Below are 17,996 nucleotides of genomic sequence, written 5' to 3'. Positions count from 1 at the left end.
GTTCAGTTTCAAAGCACTCTCTTAACTTGTATGTCTTTGTTTATTTCACAGGGGGTGTACACAATGGAGAATATGTCCCATGGCTATATTGCTATGACCCAGTAATGGATGTCTGGGCTCGAAAACAAGATATGAACACAAAACGCGCAATTCACACTTTGGCTGTAATGAATGATCGCTTGTATGCAATTGGAGGAAATCATTTGAAAGGTCTTTTTTTTTTTTAAGTCACAACATTTACATCTCACGTTTCTTGCTAAGACGATTTCTCCTTAGATAATCATAGTTAACCAACTAAAAAACATGTTGACCTAATACAATCTACTCTGTGTAAATTAGCAGTACCCTTGAGCAAGCATTTATTTTGGCTTTTCTGCAGATAGAATTATTTTTAAGTTACCAGACACATTAAAGAAATGAATAATGATGTCTACAGAAAATAAGAAACAGGAGCATTAATAACTGAAGAGCACAAATAATTTGTTGTAACAATGAATTCACTGAAATAAATTATTTCTTATCACTAAAGTTGTAGTAATGAATTTTTTCCAGAAAACTGTTTTTTGCAGTAATCATAAAGAACTTTAGTCATAAGTGCAGAAAGCTAGTATGTGATTTTTAAAGGAAATATTTACCAGAATTTTGTGTCTATATTTAGAATTTCTAAAGAATTGAATAGCAAACCATTTATGACTATCAAATTCTGTTGCTTCATTCAATAAAAATCTTAAAGCATAACATTTTTAGAGACATGTTTGGCACCTTTCTGTCCCCATGTATGTATATGACTGCAACTTTTTATAGTGTGATGTATATCCACGTATATAACATTATGTGGATTCACATAAGACTGAATTTGACAGAAAAGCAGAGAGACCTATGATATCTAGAACATGATTGAACTGTTTTGGGCCTCAATTTCCTCATTTGAAGATGAAGAAACTGCTCTAGCTGATCTCTAAAATCTCCTCCAGCTCTGCTAGTCTATGATCCCTGAAACTGAGCTAACTGGGAAACAGGCTATCTAAGTCTGGTAGACAATGGACATGTGCGCAATTATTTTTTAATAGCATATACATCTTTTTAAATGGTTTAGACTGAGATCTTTTTTCTATTTTCCTAATACATATTTACCTGTAAGTGAAATAAAGCCTGAACAGATGTAATTTTTATGTAGATACTTCCAAGTTCATGTTCATTCAGTCAAGTTCATGTTCAGAAATGCCAATAGCCTAGTGCATGTCTACTAGTGATCTCCCCGGTGGGAAAGGATTTTCTTTCTACTGTGACTCTTCCCTTTTTATTATCATCTCTTTCAATGGTGCTCTTTCATTTCAAGTTGCACACCATTCCTTTACATCGACATGTTTTATATTAACTTTGTATCCTTTTATGTTAAAATGTGGTTTCTTTTCATTTCTTTTGCACAAGATATTGTCTAAATGTTTTAGGATCTTCTAACATTTAAGGTTAGGTTTGGAGGGAAAGACTCAGGTAATGACAATCTAAATGAGAATAGTGCCCGCATATCAAAATTGGGTTAGCTCCAGGAGGTGTCATGGTGAGGAAAGGATAAAGACGTTGCATCCAAGCCTAGGTTTGAATTCTAGTTATGCACTTCCTAGTTGTGTGGTCTTACTCAAGACATTTAACTTCATATCTGTAAAGGAGGGATAAGTATCCTTGCCTTGATGGCTTCTGTGAGGATTACAGTCAACTTGTATAACATTGGCACAGAGAAGGCATCTAAATCTTCAAATGATGCCTCTAAAGTTAGAACCTGGAATTTGCCCAAGTGCCCATTCTAAGTGTATACGCTTCAAAAATTATCATCCATAATCTTAATGTAAAGGAAAGGAATATACTCTGGAGTGGCAATGAGTACATTCTTCTGTTGTTCCATCATCTATGTGATTTATTTTATGTAGGAAGTGTCTACCTCTTCAAGAACAAAAATTTCTCTACTTTTTTATTCATCTTCTCAATTATTTTTTAAGAATCCAGTATGCTAGTTACTTTTATACACTGTGATTGTCCGCCATCAAATATCCACAGCCTGCATTTAACTACAGGAAAAAAATCATTAAGCATTTGATCTGCTTGGTGAGCATGAAGCTCCCATTAGGTGTTTATCACCTTCTAAATTTAAGTCAGGGCTCCAGTAGAATCCAGGAATGTTCTCAGTGACCTAGGTTCTGGCCCAGACAGTGAGAATCCTATCAGAAGCGTTAGGAGAAACTTTTCAGTGACAGATACTAAGTCTCCTATTCTAAACATGGCAAAACATTTACATCATCAGAGTTGTTTGTAAACACAGTCAAACTGTGAAAAAGGTAAAAGACACTGAACAACATATTTTTAATCTATCAAAACATTCTAGAGTTAAACATTCATTTGAGAAAAGCAATACAATTTAGTCTGCAAGAGTCTGAGTTCTGAAACCTCTCCTGGATTCAAATCTCAAACTATCTACTTACTGGCTTGTGACTTACTCAAGTAATTGGCTTTCTCTGTCCCTCAGCTCTCTTATCTATAAAATGAAAGTAATGACAGGGACTATCTCATAGCGTGATGGAAGGGATTAAATGAGTTCATTTAAATAAAGCCCTTAGAAAAGAAAACTAGCATATTGTAAGTGCCCTGTAAAATGCTTGCTTAAACTATTATTATTTTAAACCCTTTTAAATAAGGTTTTAATAAACCATTTTAATAAGAACAACCCACATATAATCAACCTTTACTAATGAAATCTGCTCAGGCATTCTTGCTTTGAAGTAATCTAAAACAACTAGAGTTTCTTTGGGGTTTTTTTAGGTCTTTCTGATGTTTCTCTCAGTTTCAGTGAATTTATGCATTTGTGTCTTCAAAAAACAAAATTATCTATTCTGGCTTGAGACCTGTTTTTAAAAGAATCCCTAGCCTTAAATTGGGACCCTGAGCATTTATTATGTTGTTGTTCCATTTTGTTCTGTTGCTTAGGTTTCTCCCACCTTGATGTAATGCTTGTGGAATGCTATGACCCAAAAGGCGACCAGTGGAATATACTCCAAACTCCCATTTTGGAGGGTCGAAGTGGACCTGGCTGTGCAGTGCTTGATGACAGCATTTACCTTGTGGGAGGCTACAGCTGGAGTATGGTATGTGTCCACATATATTGCATCCTCCTTCATTTTGTTCGTGCTTACTTTTTCTGTCTCTTTCCAAATGTGTTATCCCCCACACATGTACCTTTTAAGAGTATCATACTTACATGCAAGCAGTCAGTTGCTTTAGGTAGTAAAATAGGATCAGCTTGGCTGTTGTCAAACTGGCTTGCTATCTGACCAACAGCATCACACGATGTGGTAGGTCTCTTTCTCTCCTATCTCTATTATGATCTTGTGATTTTGGTTTCCCAACTAAAGTCAAACTGAGGTGATTTTACAAATGTTCTGCAGTTCAGTAAGACAGTCTGAAAGGTTTCTGACCAGTAAGGCATGAGAAATGGAAATTCATTCTCCAATATTCACGAAATCTATTTAGGATGTGTAATTTGCCATTGCTTTTCCCCTTATTTTCCTTCTTTATCGTGAAAATTTCTAAATATAGACAAAAATTGAGATTACAATGGGCCCTCATTAACCCATCATTCACCTTCAACATTCATCAACATTTTGCCACACTTCATCTATCCCCCCTTTTAAAATTTTTGGCTGAGGCAATATGAAGCAGATCCCAGACATCACATTATTTCATCCTAATGCTTCAGTATTTATCTTTAAAAATATCATTAACTTACATAAATACACTCACACTCCAAAAAATTAACAATAATTCCTTTATATCCATTTTATATTCGAATTTTGCAACTGACTTAAAAAAAGATATATTTTCCAAATTGACATATCCAAATTAGGATCCAACAAATTTTTCTTATATTTCATCATTATGTCTCATATATCTCTTGCAATCTAGAATATTACCCTGCCTCTTTTTGTTTCATGCCATTGACTTTTTAACAAAAGAGGGTCCGTTATACAGAATACTCTACAGTCTGAAAGTGGCTAATGACTTCCTTGTGGAGTCATTTGAAACAGTCCTCCGTCTGCATATTTGCTAGAGACTGGAAGTTAGAGATAAGGGCATAATTAAATTCAGCTTTTTTCTTTTTTCTTATTTCTTTTGTTAACTTTTTTTTTCTTTTTTAGCAAGAACACCTGAGAAAATGGCTTTGTAGTTGAAATTACAGCATATCAGGAGACACATCAGGTCTAACATATTACATATTCACTTTTAAAATGATGGACATTTGCATATTTTTCTAATTACCTGTAATAGTTTTATAAGATTAATTTGGCAGTTTTAATAATATTATTTAGGTTTATTTCCTTTGCCTCAAACAAGATTGTGACATAAGGTTTGGGGAACTTTAAAAAGTTATTAGTTGCATATAGGCAAATATGTATTGACATATATAACTAGATATTCGTATATGCGCATGTTTGCTGGTATGAATTAATAGCTGCAAAAATACATATGTTTGGAAGCAGACATTATGAGTATTTTCAGAAAAATAATTATTAGGTTGGTTGTCTTTCTTGTTTGTTTCCTATGATAAACACAAATACCTTGGTTTGGGAAGGGAAACGTTACACAAGCACTAACCCCTAAAGTTGACAAAGAAAACAAGATTAAGGACATTTTAATGTGGCCTGTTGAAAATAAATAAGTCAATGTGTGAAAAAGTTGACAAGCTTTCATTTCCAGTTTACTTTAAACTGGTTTTCAATCCTAGCTCTGAATCTTCACAGTAGCAAAATAAAAATGGAGAAGTGAGACAATCAGAAATACAACTTTACTAATTATTTGAATGTTTAAGGTAAATTTGTTCTTTTTTAAACTTAAGCTGGATAACTTCTATTTTTAGTATATATATATATATATGTTTAAAATCATTATTATTATTTAAGCCAGGATCTTATTCTGTTGCCTAGGCTGGAGTACTATGGCATGATCAGAGCTCATTGTAACCATGATCCTCCTGTTCTAGCCTCCCAAGCAGCTGGGACTACAGATGTGCACTGTCATGCCTAGTTAGTTTTTATCTTTGTGTGTGTAGAGATGAGGCCTTGCTATATTGCCCAGACTGGTCTCAAACTTCTGGGCTCAAGTAATCCACTCACTGTGGCTCCCAAAGCTCTGCAATTACAGGTGTGAGCCACTGGGCTCAGCCAATTTAGGATTTATTGAGCATCTAGGATGTTCTAGATACTTATTTGACTTTTATTATAGGTCACACAAAAATTTTTTTTTGAAATTTTGTCAATCTCAGCTTTCCCCTTGGATTAGAACAGCTTAAAATCCATTGCTTTCATTTGGAATTATTTAGCAAGAATGGAGAACAGATATTTTCTTTTCAATATATTAATAAATGTAATCAATAACACTGCCATTTCACTTCTGTGACATCTTTCTCTAAATGCTCTCTCCTCTGTCATTACAGGGGGCCTACAAGTCATCTACAATATGCTATTGTCCAGAGAAAGGAACCTGGACAGAACTCGAAGGAGACGTGGCAGAACCATTGGCAGGCCCTGCCTGTGTGACAGTTATTCTGCCCTCTTGTGTACCATACAACAAATAATACCAGGAAACTCTGGAATGAACAGTATCACATTCTAGGAAGCAAGGGCAGGTACTATGCATTCTAATGGTACAACTGCCAAAACCCACCCTTGGTTTCTGATGATTTATAAGTAACTACAAAAAAAAAAGAGACCTTGAACACAGTTCTTGAACAGATACTCTGTCTATAACTCAGATCGCACAAAACTTCCTGTGGTGACAGACTCTTCCATTTCAGACTGGTTTTAACTTATCCCAGCTCTACAAAAACTCTTCATGTGAATCTTAACTTGCAAAAGGAGAAAGATAAAATACAGAAGACTGGCCCCAGAGAGACTTGAGATCAGTATTGTGCATTGTAGTCTACCTGCATGTGATCTATGTTGACATTTCGGATATATTGTATTCAATAATGATTCTAAATTTGAGCCACCAAAATACACTGCATTACAGAAATTGCCACTTGATTCTGTATTCCTAACCTTTGGCTACTTCACAGACTCCATTGGCAACATACTGTTATTGAAAATGATGTAATATTAAAGAGGGGCATTTTCGTTTCTATACAACTTCATTTCATACACCTTCTGCCTGTATAGCTCCTCATGGAATCAGGAAAGAGAAAGATGTTGGCTCTTGTAATAAATGCTTTCTACCTTATAAGTTCTAGGCTAGACAGAGTCATCATTTCTGTTCCTCAGTTTTATCTGAAAGATTAAAACAAAATACACTATATCACTATTGAGTTCATGGAGGTTTGTGCTTGTTCATGTTTTGTGGTATATAAGTAGTCAAAACACATGTTATTTGCTTCAAAAGACAGGATTGACAAATTCAGTCAGAGACTATTTTAGAGATTCTGTAAGATGATATGTCGGACCCAAACTTGATCCATAATAACAAATGGGAGATTGTTTTCAGGAATTCAGGGATGAAAAGAAAGAATAATTTCTGTTAAGTACAATGCCAGTTGTCTTTCTGTTTCTAAAACACAGAACTTACAAGAGCCAAGGAGGCAATTATAGCACCTGACAAGATACTTCTCCTCTTCCTCACCTTCGGGTGGCTCTAGACACTTGACTTACCATCGTTATTCCCCCAATTCATCATATTTTGTTTGTTATCACCAGAGATGCCTGAACTCAGTTAAGCAAGCAATTGCTAGCTGTCTTTAGGAGCATGAGGAATTCAGGAGCAGAAGGTCAGGATAGCATGAGATAGTCTCAGTGTGGCCAACCAAAAGGACAGAATTGATAGGAATGCAAATTCGATTTTCAAGCCTTTCAGAGCTTGAGCAATAACTTTAGGAGTAAATAAAAGCCTAACACAGTTTTTAACCATCCAGAGATGCTGAATCCTTCAACAAATGTGTCATTCAAAACAATAATTAGGGGAAGCCCACAGACAAAAAATGCCTTGGTGAAGCTTTCATGGTGGAGCACGTCAAGATAAATGGGTATACTGGAACCCAATGCCGTTTCTACAGTAAAGTGCAATCTTCATTGTTTTTGTATTTATTTGTATGTTCAGATCCAAAGGATCTGTTGTAAAAAATATATATATAAATATATGTATATCCAGTGCAATCAACTTTCATTTCTTTTTCCTTGAAGACATATGAGTATATAGAAAGAAAAGTTACAGTACTCTGGAAAATCCCAGCTGACATCATGAATAGAATGAGGTCTGCTTCAGAACCTTTTGTTGTCATCTGTCACTGTTTCTTCCAAAAGTCACAGTTTATGCAAGAACATTTGCTTTCCTTAGACTTGTTCTGCATTTTATTTTTTATTTCTCACCAAAATAAATAAAAGCATTTATGAGAACTATAAGTGAAGCTTTCTGTATTTCAGAAAGACATAAGCTACTAGAAAGTGAAAAGTGAATAAATAAGTCACAGAGAATGTAAATTTTGTACAGTATTAGAATGTGTAAATGAAGCTTGCTTGGAAGGGGAAAACTTTAAATAAAAACTTTATGTACTAATTCAACTGTCTCTCATATCCTACTTACAAAGCGTATGTATAAATCTCTACATTAAACTGTTAGAAGTTTTGTGATATGTAAATGCCTAAATATTTTCATCCTGAAGCTATGATTTACAAGTGTATTTGGCTTCCTCACAATATGTAAATGTATACAGTATGGACAGTGCTAAAAATTATGGAATGCTTCTGGAAAGAGTTCTGAGTTAAAAATCATATGAGTTGAATCTGATGTTTTACTACAAGAGTGCTATAATAAGACATAGCTTATCTGAGATTGAATAACTAAATATTTATACACATTATTAGAAGCACCATATGTGTTAAAAATACCTGCACCCTTTTTAAAGAATAAGTGAATCACACATTTTATTAAATCAATTATCAAACACACAGTATTTAATTTTATTCTCTTTTAAAAATCTGATGAAACAGTTGTACAGCGCAATTAGAGGGGCTACGGGAGACAGGGGAAATAAGGCTTGTAGTTGAGGGTAGCAGTTGGGCAGCCTTCCAGGCAAAGAGCTGTGTAAGATCAGGAGCTAGGTTTGTAAGCCTGTAAACTGGGAGGAGTTTACTTGAATGTTTCCCAGCCAAATCTATCATTAGTGATGATTAAACTCAGAATTAAAGAATCTTTTGGTCCTCCCTAGTATTCCACAAGCAACAGTGATGGAGTTTCTTTCTCCTTCCATTGGATCTTCTCCACATACTAGTGTAGCACACTGGAAGAAGCACCTTCTCCTGAGCCAATGGCTGGTTGCTGACGGGCTTCCCCGAATCCCCTGAAATACCCAAGGCTCCCGTGCTAACTAGATATCATGAGATGTTAAGAAGGTGTGCTTATCTTTTTCCTAATCTCAAGACACCACCTACTTGATGTCCCTCACTAGACTGTACATTTCATGTTTTATATTTAGTTAACACTTGAAGGAATTTGGGGTAAGAAGTGGAAATACATTAAGGGAGCAAAAAAAGATTTTTTTTCTCTAAGAATATACCTTAAAACTGGCTAAAACTGTAAGAACGTATATAAGGACCAGATTTTTTAAATTTATTAGATCTCAAACTCCTGGCCTCAACAGATCTATCTGCCTTGGCCTCCAAAAGTGCTGAAATTACAGGCATGAGCCACCATGCCTGGCCAAGAAATAACAGGTTTCTTTAAAATGTATTTTAAAGACTTCCTGAGCAAAAGATTTACACATCAAGATACAAGAAGCTCAAAAATCCCCAGATACCCCAAATCCCAAAAAGGTCTTCTCCAAAACAGATTATAGTCAAACTGTCAAAAGTCAAAGAGAAAGAATTCTAAAAACAGCAAGAAAAAAGCATCCTATCATGTATAAGAGAACTCCCATCAGACTAATAGTGGATTTCTCAGCAGAAATCTTACAGACCAGAAAAGGGATGATATATTCAAAGTGCTGCAAGAAGAAACTGCTAACCAAGAGTCCTATACCTAGCAAAGTTATTCTTTAAAAAAAAGGAAGAAATAATCTTTCCCAGACAAGCAAAAACTGAGGGAATTCATCACCACTAGACTGGACCTATAAGAAATGCTTAAGGGAGTGCCATATCTAGAAACATAAGGATGATATCTGCCATCATGAAATCTGGGACATTAAGAACTGATTAAACTAAATTAGGAAAAAGAAAAAGAAAGGGATTTCACTAATAATTAAAAGTTATTTTATTAATAATATCTTCTACAGCAACATAAAATGTCTATTAACTTAATGTTTATTATGAATCAGGTCCTAGGCTGAACATTTTTTACATTGTTCCCATTTGCTACTCTGAACAACTCTGTTAGTATTACTGAAGATAAGGACACTTAAGCTCAGAAAAGGTAAACTATTTGACAATGTTAAACAGCTGATAGTGGAACTAGAATTAGTACCAAGGCTTTATTCTAAGGCCATTTTCTAGCCATCACACTTGGCTGCCTACAAAAAAAATTATTAAATCAAGTATTTTAAGTCATGTGAATATCCTGGTGGCCGCCTTTTTCACATATAAATAGGATGTGTTAGACAAAAAAGTAAACAACTATAATGCATTATGACAAATGCAACAATACACTGTTGGTGTGAACGAATAACTAGGAAGCACAGTAAGGAGAGAAGGAGAAGAAACTTGCTCTTTGATTTTGGAGAGTCATTTAGCTTCTCCAACTTTAATTTTTGTTATGTGTATATGGAATGATAATCTCTTCTTCAAAACATTATTGTGAAGACTGTACCTAAAGTATATGAAAACACTTTGCACCTTGTAGTATATACATATTAGCTCTTATGATGCAATGACCAAGTCCAGCTTTTAGTCTGACATGCAAGAAATCCAAAATCTGGTCTCTTTCTCACTTTCAAGTCACCTTTTTTAAAAAATACTTTGTTCATTGAGCAATGTGAATCTCTTTGCTGTTCCAAAAATATAGCTGTGTATTTTTTTCCATCTTTCCCTCTGTTTGTACATTTTCTCCATGAAGAATGTCATTTCATACTCAACAGTATCTATTAAAATCTTATCCTTCAATGTCCAGTTCAAACTCTCCTGCCTTCAGTAAGCCTTCATGATCACAATAGTCTTACATGAATACTTGTTATCTGATTTCTAATGGCTTTTTTACTTCATTTCACACTATTTATTAAATATTATGTGCCTTACTTTCTTACTGGTTTTAGAGTTCCTTGAGAGTAGAAATAATATGTATTATGTCTTTAAGTCCACCATAAAGCCATGATTATTTTTTAACAAAAGTACTATTTTAAAAATTATTAATATAACAAAATTACAAAAATTTAGGAAGTACAGAGGGAAAGAAAATTATCTTTATCTTTAGTTCACCATCTAATACTACTTTTACGTTTTGGGGTCTGAACTCTTCCTAGCTTTTTTGTTTGCACTTTTTGCATTCTGTGTAATTTGAATTCTGTGCAATTTAACTGTACAATGACATGGTTCCATGGTTTCATGTGATAAGGTGGTCTTCATAGTAATTATTTTCTTGTTTTAAGGTATAATCCCTTGCTTTGTTGTCCAGGCTGGAGTGCACTGGTGCAGTCTTTGCTCACTGCTACCTTGAACTCCTGGGGTCAAACAAGGGATCCTTTTATCTCAGTCCTCTGAGTAGCTGGGACTACAGACGTGAGCAGCCAAACCCGACCAACTTTTTTTTTAATTTTGCGTAGAGATGGAGTCTCACCATCTTGCTCCGGCTGGTATTTAACTCCTGGGCTGAAATGATCCTCCTGCCATAGCCTTCCAAAGTGCTGGGATTACAGGCATGATCCCTGACTAATATGCTAAATGAACACTTAAACTCTGGCAAATTTTGATTTATGTCCTGGTGTCACAAATAGTCTTCAAACAGAATTCTTATGTCTGTTTTTTTCTGATTCCCTCCCACCAATTTCACTTCATGTTTCATGTTCTACCCAACTACTAATATTATTTCACCATAACACTTTGAAATCTATAAGTTTTGGTTCTCCAGAGACATTGCTTATTTGGTTTATCTCTGATCCCTTTTTTCATTTAACATTTCTGATGAGAAATACTGCAGCTCCTCCAGTAAATTGTGGTAAATTGTACTTTTTTTATGAATGGACTTAGACCACCAAGCTTCCACATCAGGCCAGATGGCATTCATACAGTTGGGCAGGAAGTTCTTTACTTGTCTTAGAAATTTTTATTAAAAGCAATTGAGACTATTAAAGCCAGCTGGTATGGAATGTCATATTAAATTTATTCAATTCTCTTCCAACACAATTGGTTATGTTAATCCAACTCACAGGAAAGAAAGAATAAAGAAAAGAAAAAGAACTTTAAAGCTAAAGTCCCTTGAGGCAACGTAAGCTACATGAGGCTATACAAGGTCCCATGAGAAGATATAACCTAGGTCTCCAGCTAGACCACCCCTAGAATGGACATCATCTCCTCTATGTCCTTAGGCTATTTACTAGCTGCTTTATTCACATAGCTTCTGTCACATATTTTACAGTACTGATGGTGTTTTATGTTTAATATTTATGCCTTGTTTTAACTAAGGCCCTTGGTGTGGAAGAGGCAACGTCTAAATGTTGTGGTTCCCCACAGTGTTTTGCTCACAGCAGTGCTCAGTTGCTCAAATGGTGGTTGATTTTAGAGGTATAAGAATTCCTTGAGTAGCAGTCATTTCTGACTCTGACTCAGAAGTTTTATGTGCATAATTTTTAAATGTAAGTTGTACATGAATTTTCTTGATCCTAACTGCTAACAATATAATAAGCCCTACAACAGCCTCTGATACAAGGGTCTGTAAGTATGTGAACCCAAGTTGCCTTTGTCATATTAACCATGTTTCTCTTATTTAATGGCTAGAATTTTAACCCTGCTATTATGAAAATCTTTGCTCCAAAAAGCAAAGGGATAGTACTGGTGTGATTCTTGCCTTCAGCTCAGGAGACATTCACAAATATTGCTTCCTAGGAGGTCCCTTTACAAACAATGAGGACTAGTATGTAACAACTCTCTTGGTATCCACAAAAAGTATCCCAAGCACGGCAGACAGTCTTTTATTTATTGATTCCTTCCAGTGTGTAAAAAGCTCCTGATATACACAAGTAACTATAATGCATGGTATATGTACAATTAAATCATACAAATAAGGTATTGTGGGAGTTCCAAAAAGAAGTTTACCTCCAACTAGGTGACTCAAGGAAGACTGAGGCAAAGGCCATATACAAAGTCAGACATGAAGATCAGGTAGAAAATAAGTGACATTTTTTCAATTAATGTTTGTAAAGTAGTGCTTGAAAATACAGTAAATAATAACTAAGCTATTTTCACATGGAAAAGTGTTAGATCAAAAATAGTATTATACTAATTTCTAGATTACTGTACCGGATGATGGTTTGGATAATGAAGTGTGAGGGCGAGAACTTTTATGTCCAAATAGAATAAAGTAGTTCAGAGCAGGCCAAGACTTCCACTGTGACAAGACAACTAGAAAAGGTGAATGTTATTTTGTTTAATATTATTAAAGGCATTGGAGATCTATGAAAGCAATTAGGACTAGATTAATTAAAATTCCAGAGGGGAACAGAGTTCTAAGATGGCTACTAATTTTTTTCTCTAGGGATATTTTCCAGTTCTCACCAGAGGTTGATCGACCTTGGCTCAGACAGAGGCTATACTATGGGAAAGAAACCAGCAAAAGTGTGAGCTGACACACAAAACTGGAGTGACAAAAATGAAAACTTGAGAAGCCTTAAACACACAGCCAGTTTTCCTTAAAGTGAATTTTGGAGTTCTGGTATCACAGGAAGTTAAAATGCTAGGCCAAAACTTCCCAAAGGCAGAAAATAGCCTTGGGAGAGTTGATAGAAAACCACAATTTCATAATGCTTAGGAATTAAAGACTCTCAAGGTGAAGAAGACTATTGCAAATGCTGACTGTTCACCCCAAAGACATTTGCAAATATTTAAATGGTATGATTTGTGAGGATAAAAAGTTACACTGACAGAGGCAGGCAGATGGCTTGAGGCCAGGAGTTCGAGACCAGCCTGGGCAACATGGCAAGACCCCATCTCTACGAAACATACAAAACTTACATGGGCATGGTGGTGCATGCCTGTAGTCCCAGCTCCTCTGAGGAGTAAGGCATGAGGATTGCTTGGGCCTGGAAAGTAGAGGCTGCAGTGCGCTGAGACGATACCACTGCACTCTAGTCTGGGCAACAGAGTGAGACCTTGTCTCTAAATAAATAAAAGTTAGGCTAAACTATTCTGAAGGGAAAATTTGAATCTCCTGCAAACAGCAGGGCTGAGGAAACACCAGACTCTCAGTCAAACACCTGGGAGGGCCTACCCTAGGAAGAGGGACAAACCAAGGATAGATTGAAAATTACTGAAATGAATTCCAACCAAGCTGAATCCTTGAATGAATTAAGACAATCACTTCCTCACTTTATCTGCATAACGGAAAAGGGAACTCCTTCTCTGATGGAAGATAAAACCATATGGAGCCTACAGTTCTTTCATATACAAAAGCATTGCATTCAGCCAAAAAATATTACACATGAAAAAATATATCATATGACTTATAATACACAGAATAAAACAAAGAAGAGTAATAGAACCACTGATGATCCAGATTTTTGAGTCAGCAAATAACTAAGATCAATATGTTAAATACAAAAATAAATAAATTTCCCTCTTTAAAAAAAAAGTAGAAAATATAAATGCAAAAATGACTCTCACCACAGAATTAGACTCTTTTTTTAAAAAAAGAATCAAATAGTTACTCTAGAACCAAAAAATGCAGTATCTTAAAATAAGAACTCAATGGATGGTATTAATGGCAAATTAGACACAGGATCAGTAAACTGGAAGAGAGATTAATAGGAATTATACAAAGGAACCACAGAGAAAACAAAGAATAAAAAAGATATATAGATTGAAGTGGAAGAGACTTCAAGGACATGCTCAAAATGTCTAACATATGTATCATTATTGTCCAAGAAAGCAACAAGAGAGATGATAGAAAACTGGTAGTCTCAGTGATGTTGGCCAAGAATTTTCCAAAACCATTAAAGGATATTGACCCACAGATTTAAAAAGTTCAACAAACCCCAAGCAGGATAAAGACAAAGAAAACCACACAGTACATTTCTGCAGTGTATGAAAGTACAGGAAAATTCCTAAAAAACAGAGATTCTTAAAAATAGCTAGAGAAGGCAGCAAACCACCATGGCATGTGTATACCTAGGTAACAATCCTGCAAGATCTTCACACATACCTGAGAACTTAAAGTAAAATTTTTAAAAAGCTAGAGAAAAATACCACATTATTTTCAAAGGAGCAACAATGTGACTTTCAACTTAGATCTGAACAGAAATGATGGAAGCCAGAGACATCAGGATAACAGTTTTTAAGGATGCAAGAAAACAAAAGCCATCCCAGGATTCAATATCTGGTAAAAATATGCTCTCATCACTAAAAAAAAAAAGACAATTGACAATTTGAAGCAAACAAAAACTAAGGGAGTTCATTGTCAGTAGATCTGCATAAAAGAAATACCAAAGGAAGATTTTCAGGCAAAGGAAAATAACCACAGATGGAAACATGGAAAAAAAAAAACGAGAAAATTAAGAAGACAGGAAAGAATAAATATATGAATAACTATAAATAAATATCAATTGTGTAAAAACTGTGAATTCTTGTGAATTTTTAAGTATATAGGCACCTACAATGTATAACATGAATTATTGAAAAGGTAGGAGGGAAAGGTAGAAAAAGTTTAAAGGTTCTAAATTTCCAGTAATATTAAGAAAGAGTTCAGAGTAATCATTTGTAATAAGTCAATGATGCATGTTTTGATCTCTAGGTCAAACATTAAAAGAATAATAAAGTATAAAATTAATAAATGAACAGGCCAAAAAAGAAATGATGTAAATATTTGATTAATTCAAAAAAATCAAGAAAGTAGAGAAAATAGAATATTAATATAAAACAACCAAAATAGAAAGCAAATAGTAAGATGAGAGATGTAAAACCAATTGTATCAGTAATTTCATTAAAGAAAAATGAACTAAATAGTCTAAGTAAAAGAATAAGTTTGTCAGATTGGTTTTAAAAATAAATACTGCTTATAAAAGACAGCATTTAAATATAAAGATAGGCCAAATGAAAGCTTATATAATTATAATACTATCAGCATAGCATGAAGGAAGAATAAACACAGTTCATCCAAATGGCCTAATTTTTCCCACATTAAAAGCTTAGGACCTCTGGATTAATTTTTTAACTACCTCATGACACTGAATTGATAGATATTTAAGGTAATATTTTGGCCAATTAGAGGTTGTTTTATGGACAATAAATTAGTTGTAGGTAATCAATGTTTTAAGAAATAATTTTGTATAATTATTTGACTTGAAAGAAACAAGGAAAGATACATGAGAGAGAGAGATGGATGGATACATAAATAATCTTAAATATTTATTATTAACTCTCCCAGGATTTATATTTATATCTGGGAAATTTAGGCTTAAATTTCTTTTTTTTCTTTTTTTTTTTTTTTTTTTTTTAGATGGAGTCTTGCTCTGTCACCCAGGCTAGAATGCGGCGCCATCTCGGCTCACTGCAACCGTCGCCTCCAGGGTTCAAGCAATTCTCCTGCCTCTGCCTCCTGAACATCTGGGACTACAGGCACATGCCACCACACCCAGCTAATTTTTGTATTTTTAGTAAAGACAAGGTTTCACCATATTGGCCAGGCTGGTCTCAAACTCCTGACCTCATGATCCACCCACCTCAGCCTCCCAAAGTTCGGGGATTGCAGCATGAGCCACTATACCCAGTCAGCTTAAATTTCTAACATGAGTCTTAGATCGCTAGGCCATACCCTACATAGAGTACGCTTTCTTTAAACACAGTGTACAACCTCCAGGAGGTCTGAACTGCATAAGCCCAGCACCTACCTTTCCACAAACAGCCCTCTCAGCAAAGGAGACCCTGGCACAGAGAGTCCTAAAGCTGCTGGGGCAGAAAATCATGTTGGAGACAGTGTAATACATTCTGAGAATCAAAAGATAGGGGTGTGCTCTGCAGAAAAGAAATATATAAAGGAAATATTGTTCATCCCAAAATTTAAAAAGAAAAGTCTTATTGGACAGTAAAAAAGTTGATAGGGTTTGGATCTGTGTCCCTGCTCAAATCTCTCATCAAATTGTAATCTCCAATGTTGGAGGAGGGGCCAGATGATTGGATCATAGGGATGGGTTTCTCATGAATGGTTTAGTACCATCCCCTTGCTGCTGTTCTCCTGACAGTGAGTTCTCACAAGATCTTGTTCTTTGAAAGTGTGTGGCACCTGCCTATTCTCTCTTCCTCCTGTTCCAGCCATGTGAAGAAGCCTGCTCTGGCTTTGGCTTGCACCACAAATAAAAGCTCCCTGATACCTCCCCAGCCATGCTTCCTGTACAGCCTGCAGAACCATGCACCAACTAAACCTCTTTACTTTCTAAATTACCTAGTCTTGAGTATTATTTTATAGCAGTGCAAGAATAGACTAATGCAGAAGTCAAGAACTATGTTGCTGTTATATATGATCTCAGATATCAATTTTACTCTCAGATTGAGGTTTGACCCTTTAAAATGCCAGCAAAAGCACAACAAATGGATTGTGTGAGAAGGGAATAGTTAATAGGAGAGGCAAATAATGTTAACAAATTCCAAAGGGCTTGTTCCATTAAGAAAGATTCCACTAATCTGCAGAACTCTAACTCGTAGGACTTCATAGGACACATTCTGTTAGTGTCAGTGTTCCACACCAGTTACAGATTTCTGAAGGGCCATCAGAGCAAAACTATACCTTTAATATGTAAGCTAACACTGCTGTGACTAAGATTGCAATTGGACTGGGACAAATCTCTATGATCTTGATATATGAAAATCCAAATAGATGGTTTCCATAGAAATGAATAAAAACATTTCCAAATTACTTATTCAGGATTAATCCACTATAGCTCTGCAAAGCAAATACATTTTATGAGGCTCAGTAAAGCAACCAATAAAAAAACTAAAATTGTCCAATAAGGTGGCTCCTTTATAAGAGAAAATCCATGCACAGGGAAAATATGCATTTTGACAAAGTGTTATTTTATAATTCCAAGTATATAAATCCATAAAATTAATAATTGGTAACACCTTAAGGATTACTGGATGCAGTTTGAAATAGATAAATATATAGCCACCAACCCTTCTATCCAAAATTTATCCTGTTGCAACCTAGCTAAGTTAACTTGAGCAAGTTAAATAAATTCTCTCTCAGCCTTAGTTTCATCATCTGCAAAATGGGAGTAATAATACTTTCCTCTTTGGTATAATGAAATAATTTCACATTTTTCAGATCAAGAAAGTATAATGCAGAGAGATGGAGGGATGCATTCAAAACCATAGTCAGTAAGGGAAAGAGATAAATATCCAGGAGCCACGTGGCTTGTCTCAGTCTTAAATCAATCCTCTTCTGTTACTGTGACATTTCTTTTATGGTTGAATTACCATTTATACAAGTAAACTGAACTAAAAACCTGGAGAATTATCTCAGGAATCTATACTAAAATTATTTGTCTCAAATGTTCTGTTGATTCAAGTTTACTCCCCTGTTCAACCACCCAAAAATGTTTTGGTTTTTAAAATCTGGCATTAAATTAAATATTTAAAAATTTGAAACTGCAGCACACGTAGCAAGATATTAAATGGGACTGTTTCTATTGTTTCAAGTTAGAATTTTGGCTAAGTCCTCAAAAGAGAAGACAGTGGGCATTAAGTACCAATGTGTTAGTTTGGGTTTTGTGAGAAAACTGTAGCTGTGCAATAGACGTATTGGGGGAAATGCCTACTAGGGAAAAAGGAAGG

The 17,996-nt window shown here is 35.1% G+C and overlaps 1 protein-coding gene and 1 long non-coding RNA gene across 2 annotated transcripts in view; one reads left to right on the top strand and one right to left on the bottom strand.

Annotated features, from left to right (window-relative positions):
• Positions 1 to 7,587, top strand: part of KLHL14 (kelch like family member 14) — a 96,753-nt gene extending 89,166 nt beyond the window's left edge. The window contains exons 6-8 of the mRNA XM_008979666.5: positions 52 to 210; positions 2,980 to 3,137; positions 5,483 to 7,587. Of these exons, the coding sequence (XP_008977914.1) occupies positions 52 to 210; positions 2,980 to 3,137; positions 5,483 to 5,623 (458 nt within the window). The 3' untranslated portion in view covers positions 5,624 to 7,587. The remainder of the gene's footprint in view (positions 1 to 51; positions 211 to 2,979; positions 3,138 to 5,482) is intronic.
• The window catches only part of LOC144579042 (uncharacterized), a 120,478-nt gene that overhangs the window by 44,343 nt on the left and 58,139 nt on the right, over positions 1 to 17,996 (bottom strand). The gene's annotated exons all lie outside the window — the stretch shown is intronic.

Source organism: Callithrix jacchus, chromosome 13 (genome assembly GCF_049354715.1).
Source record: "Callithrix jacchus isolate 240 chromosome 13, calJac240_pri, whole genome shotgun sequence".
Classification (NCBI taxonomy): domain Eukaryota; kingdom Metazoa; phylum Chordata; class Mammalia; order Primates; family Cebidae; genus Callithrix; species Callithrix jacchus.
The sequence above is the reverse complement of the archived record's forward strand: the minus strand, read 5'-3'. Positions and strand labels throughout refer to the sequence as shown.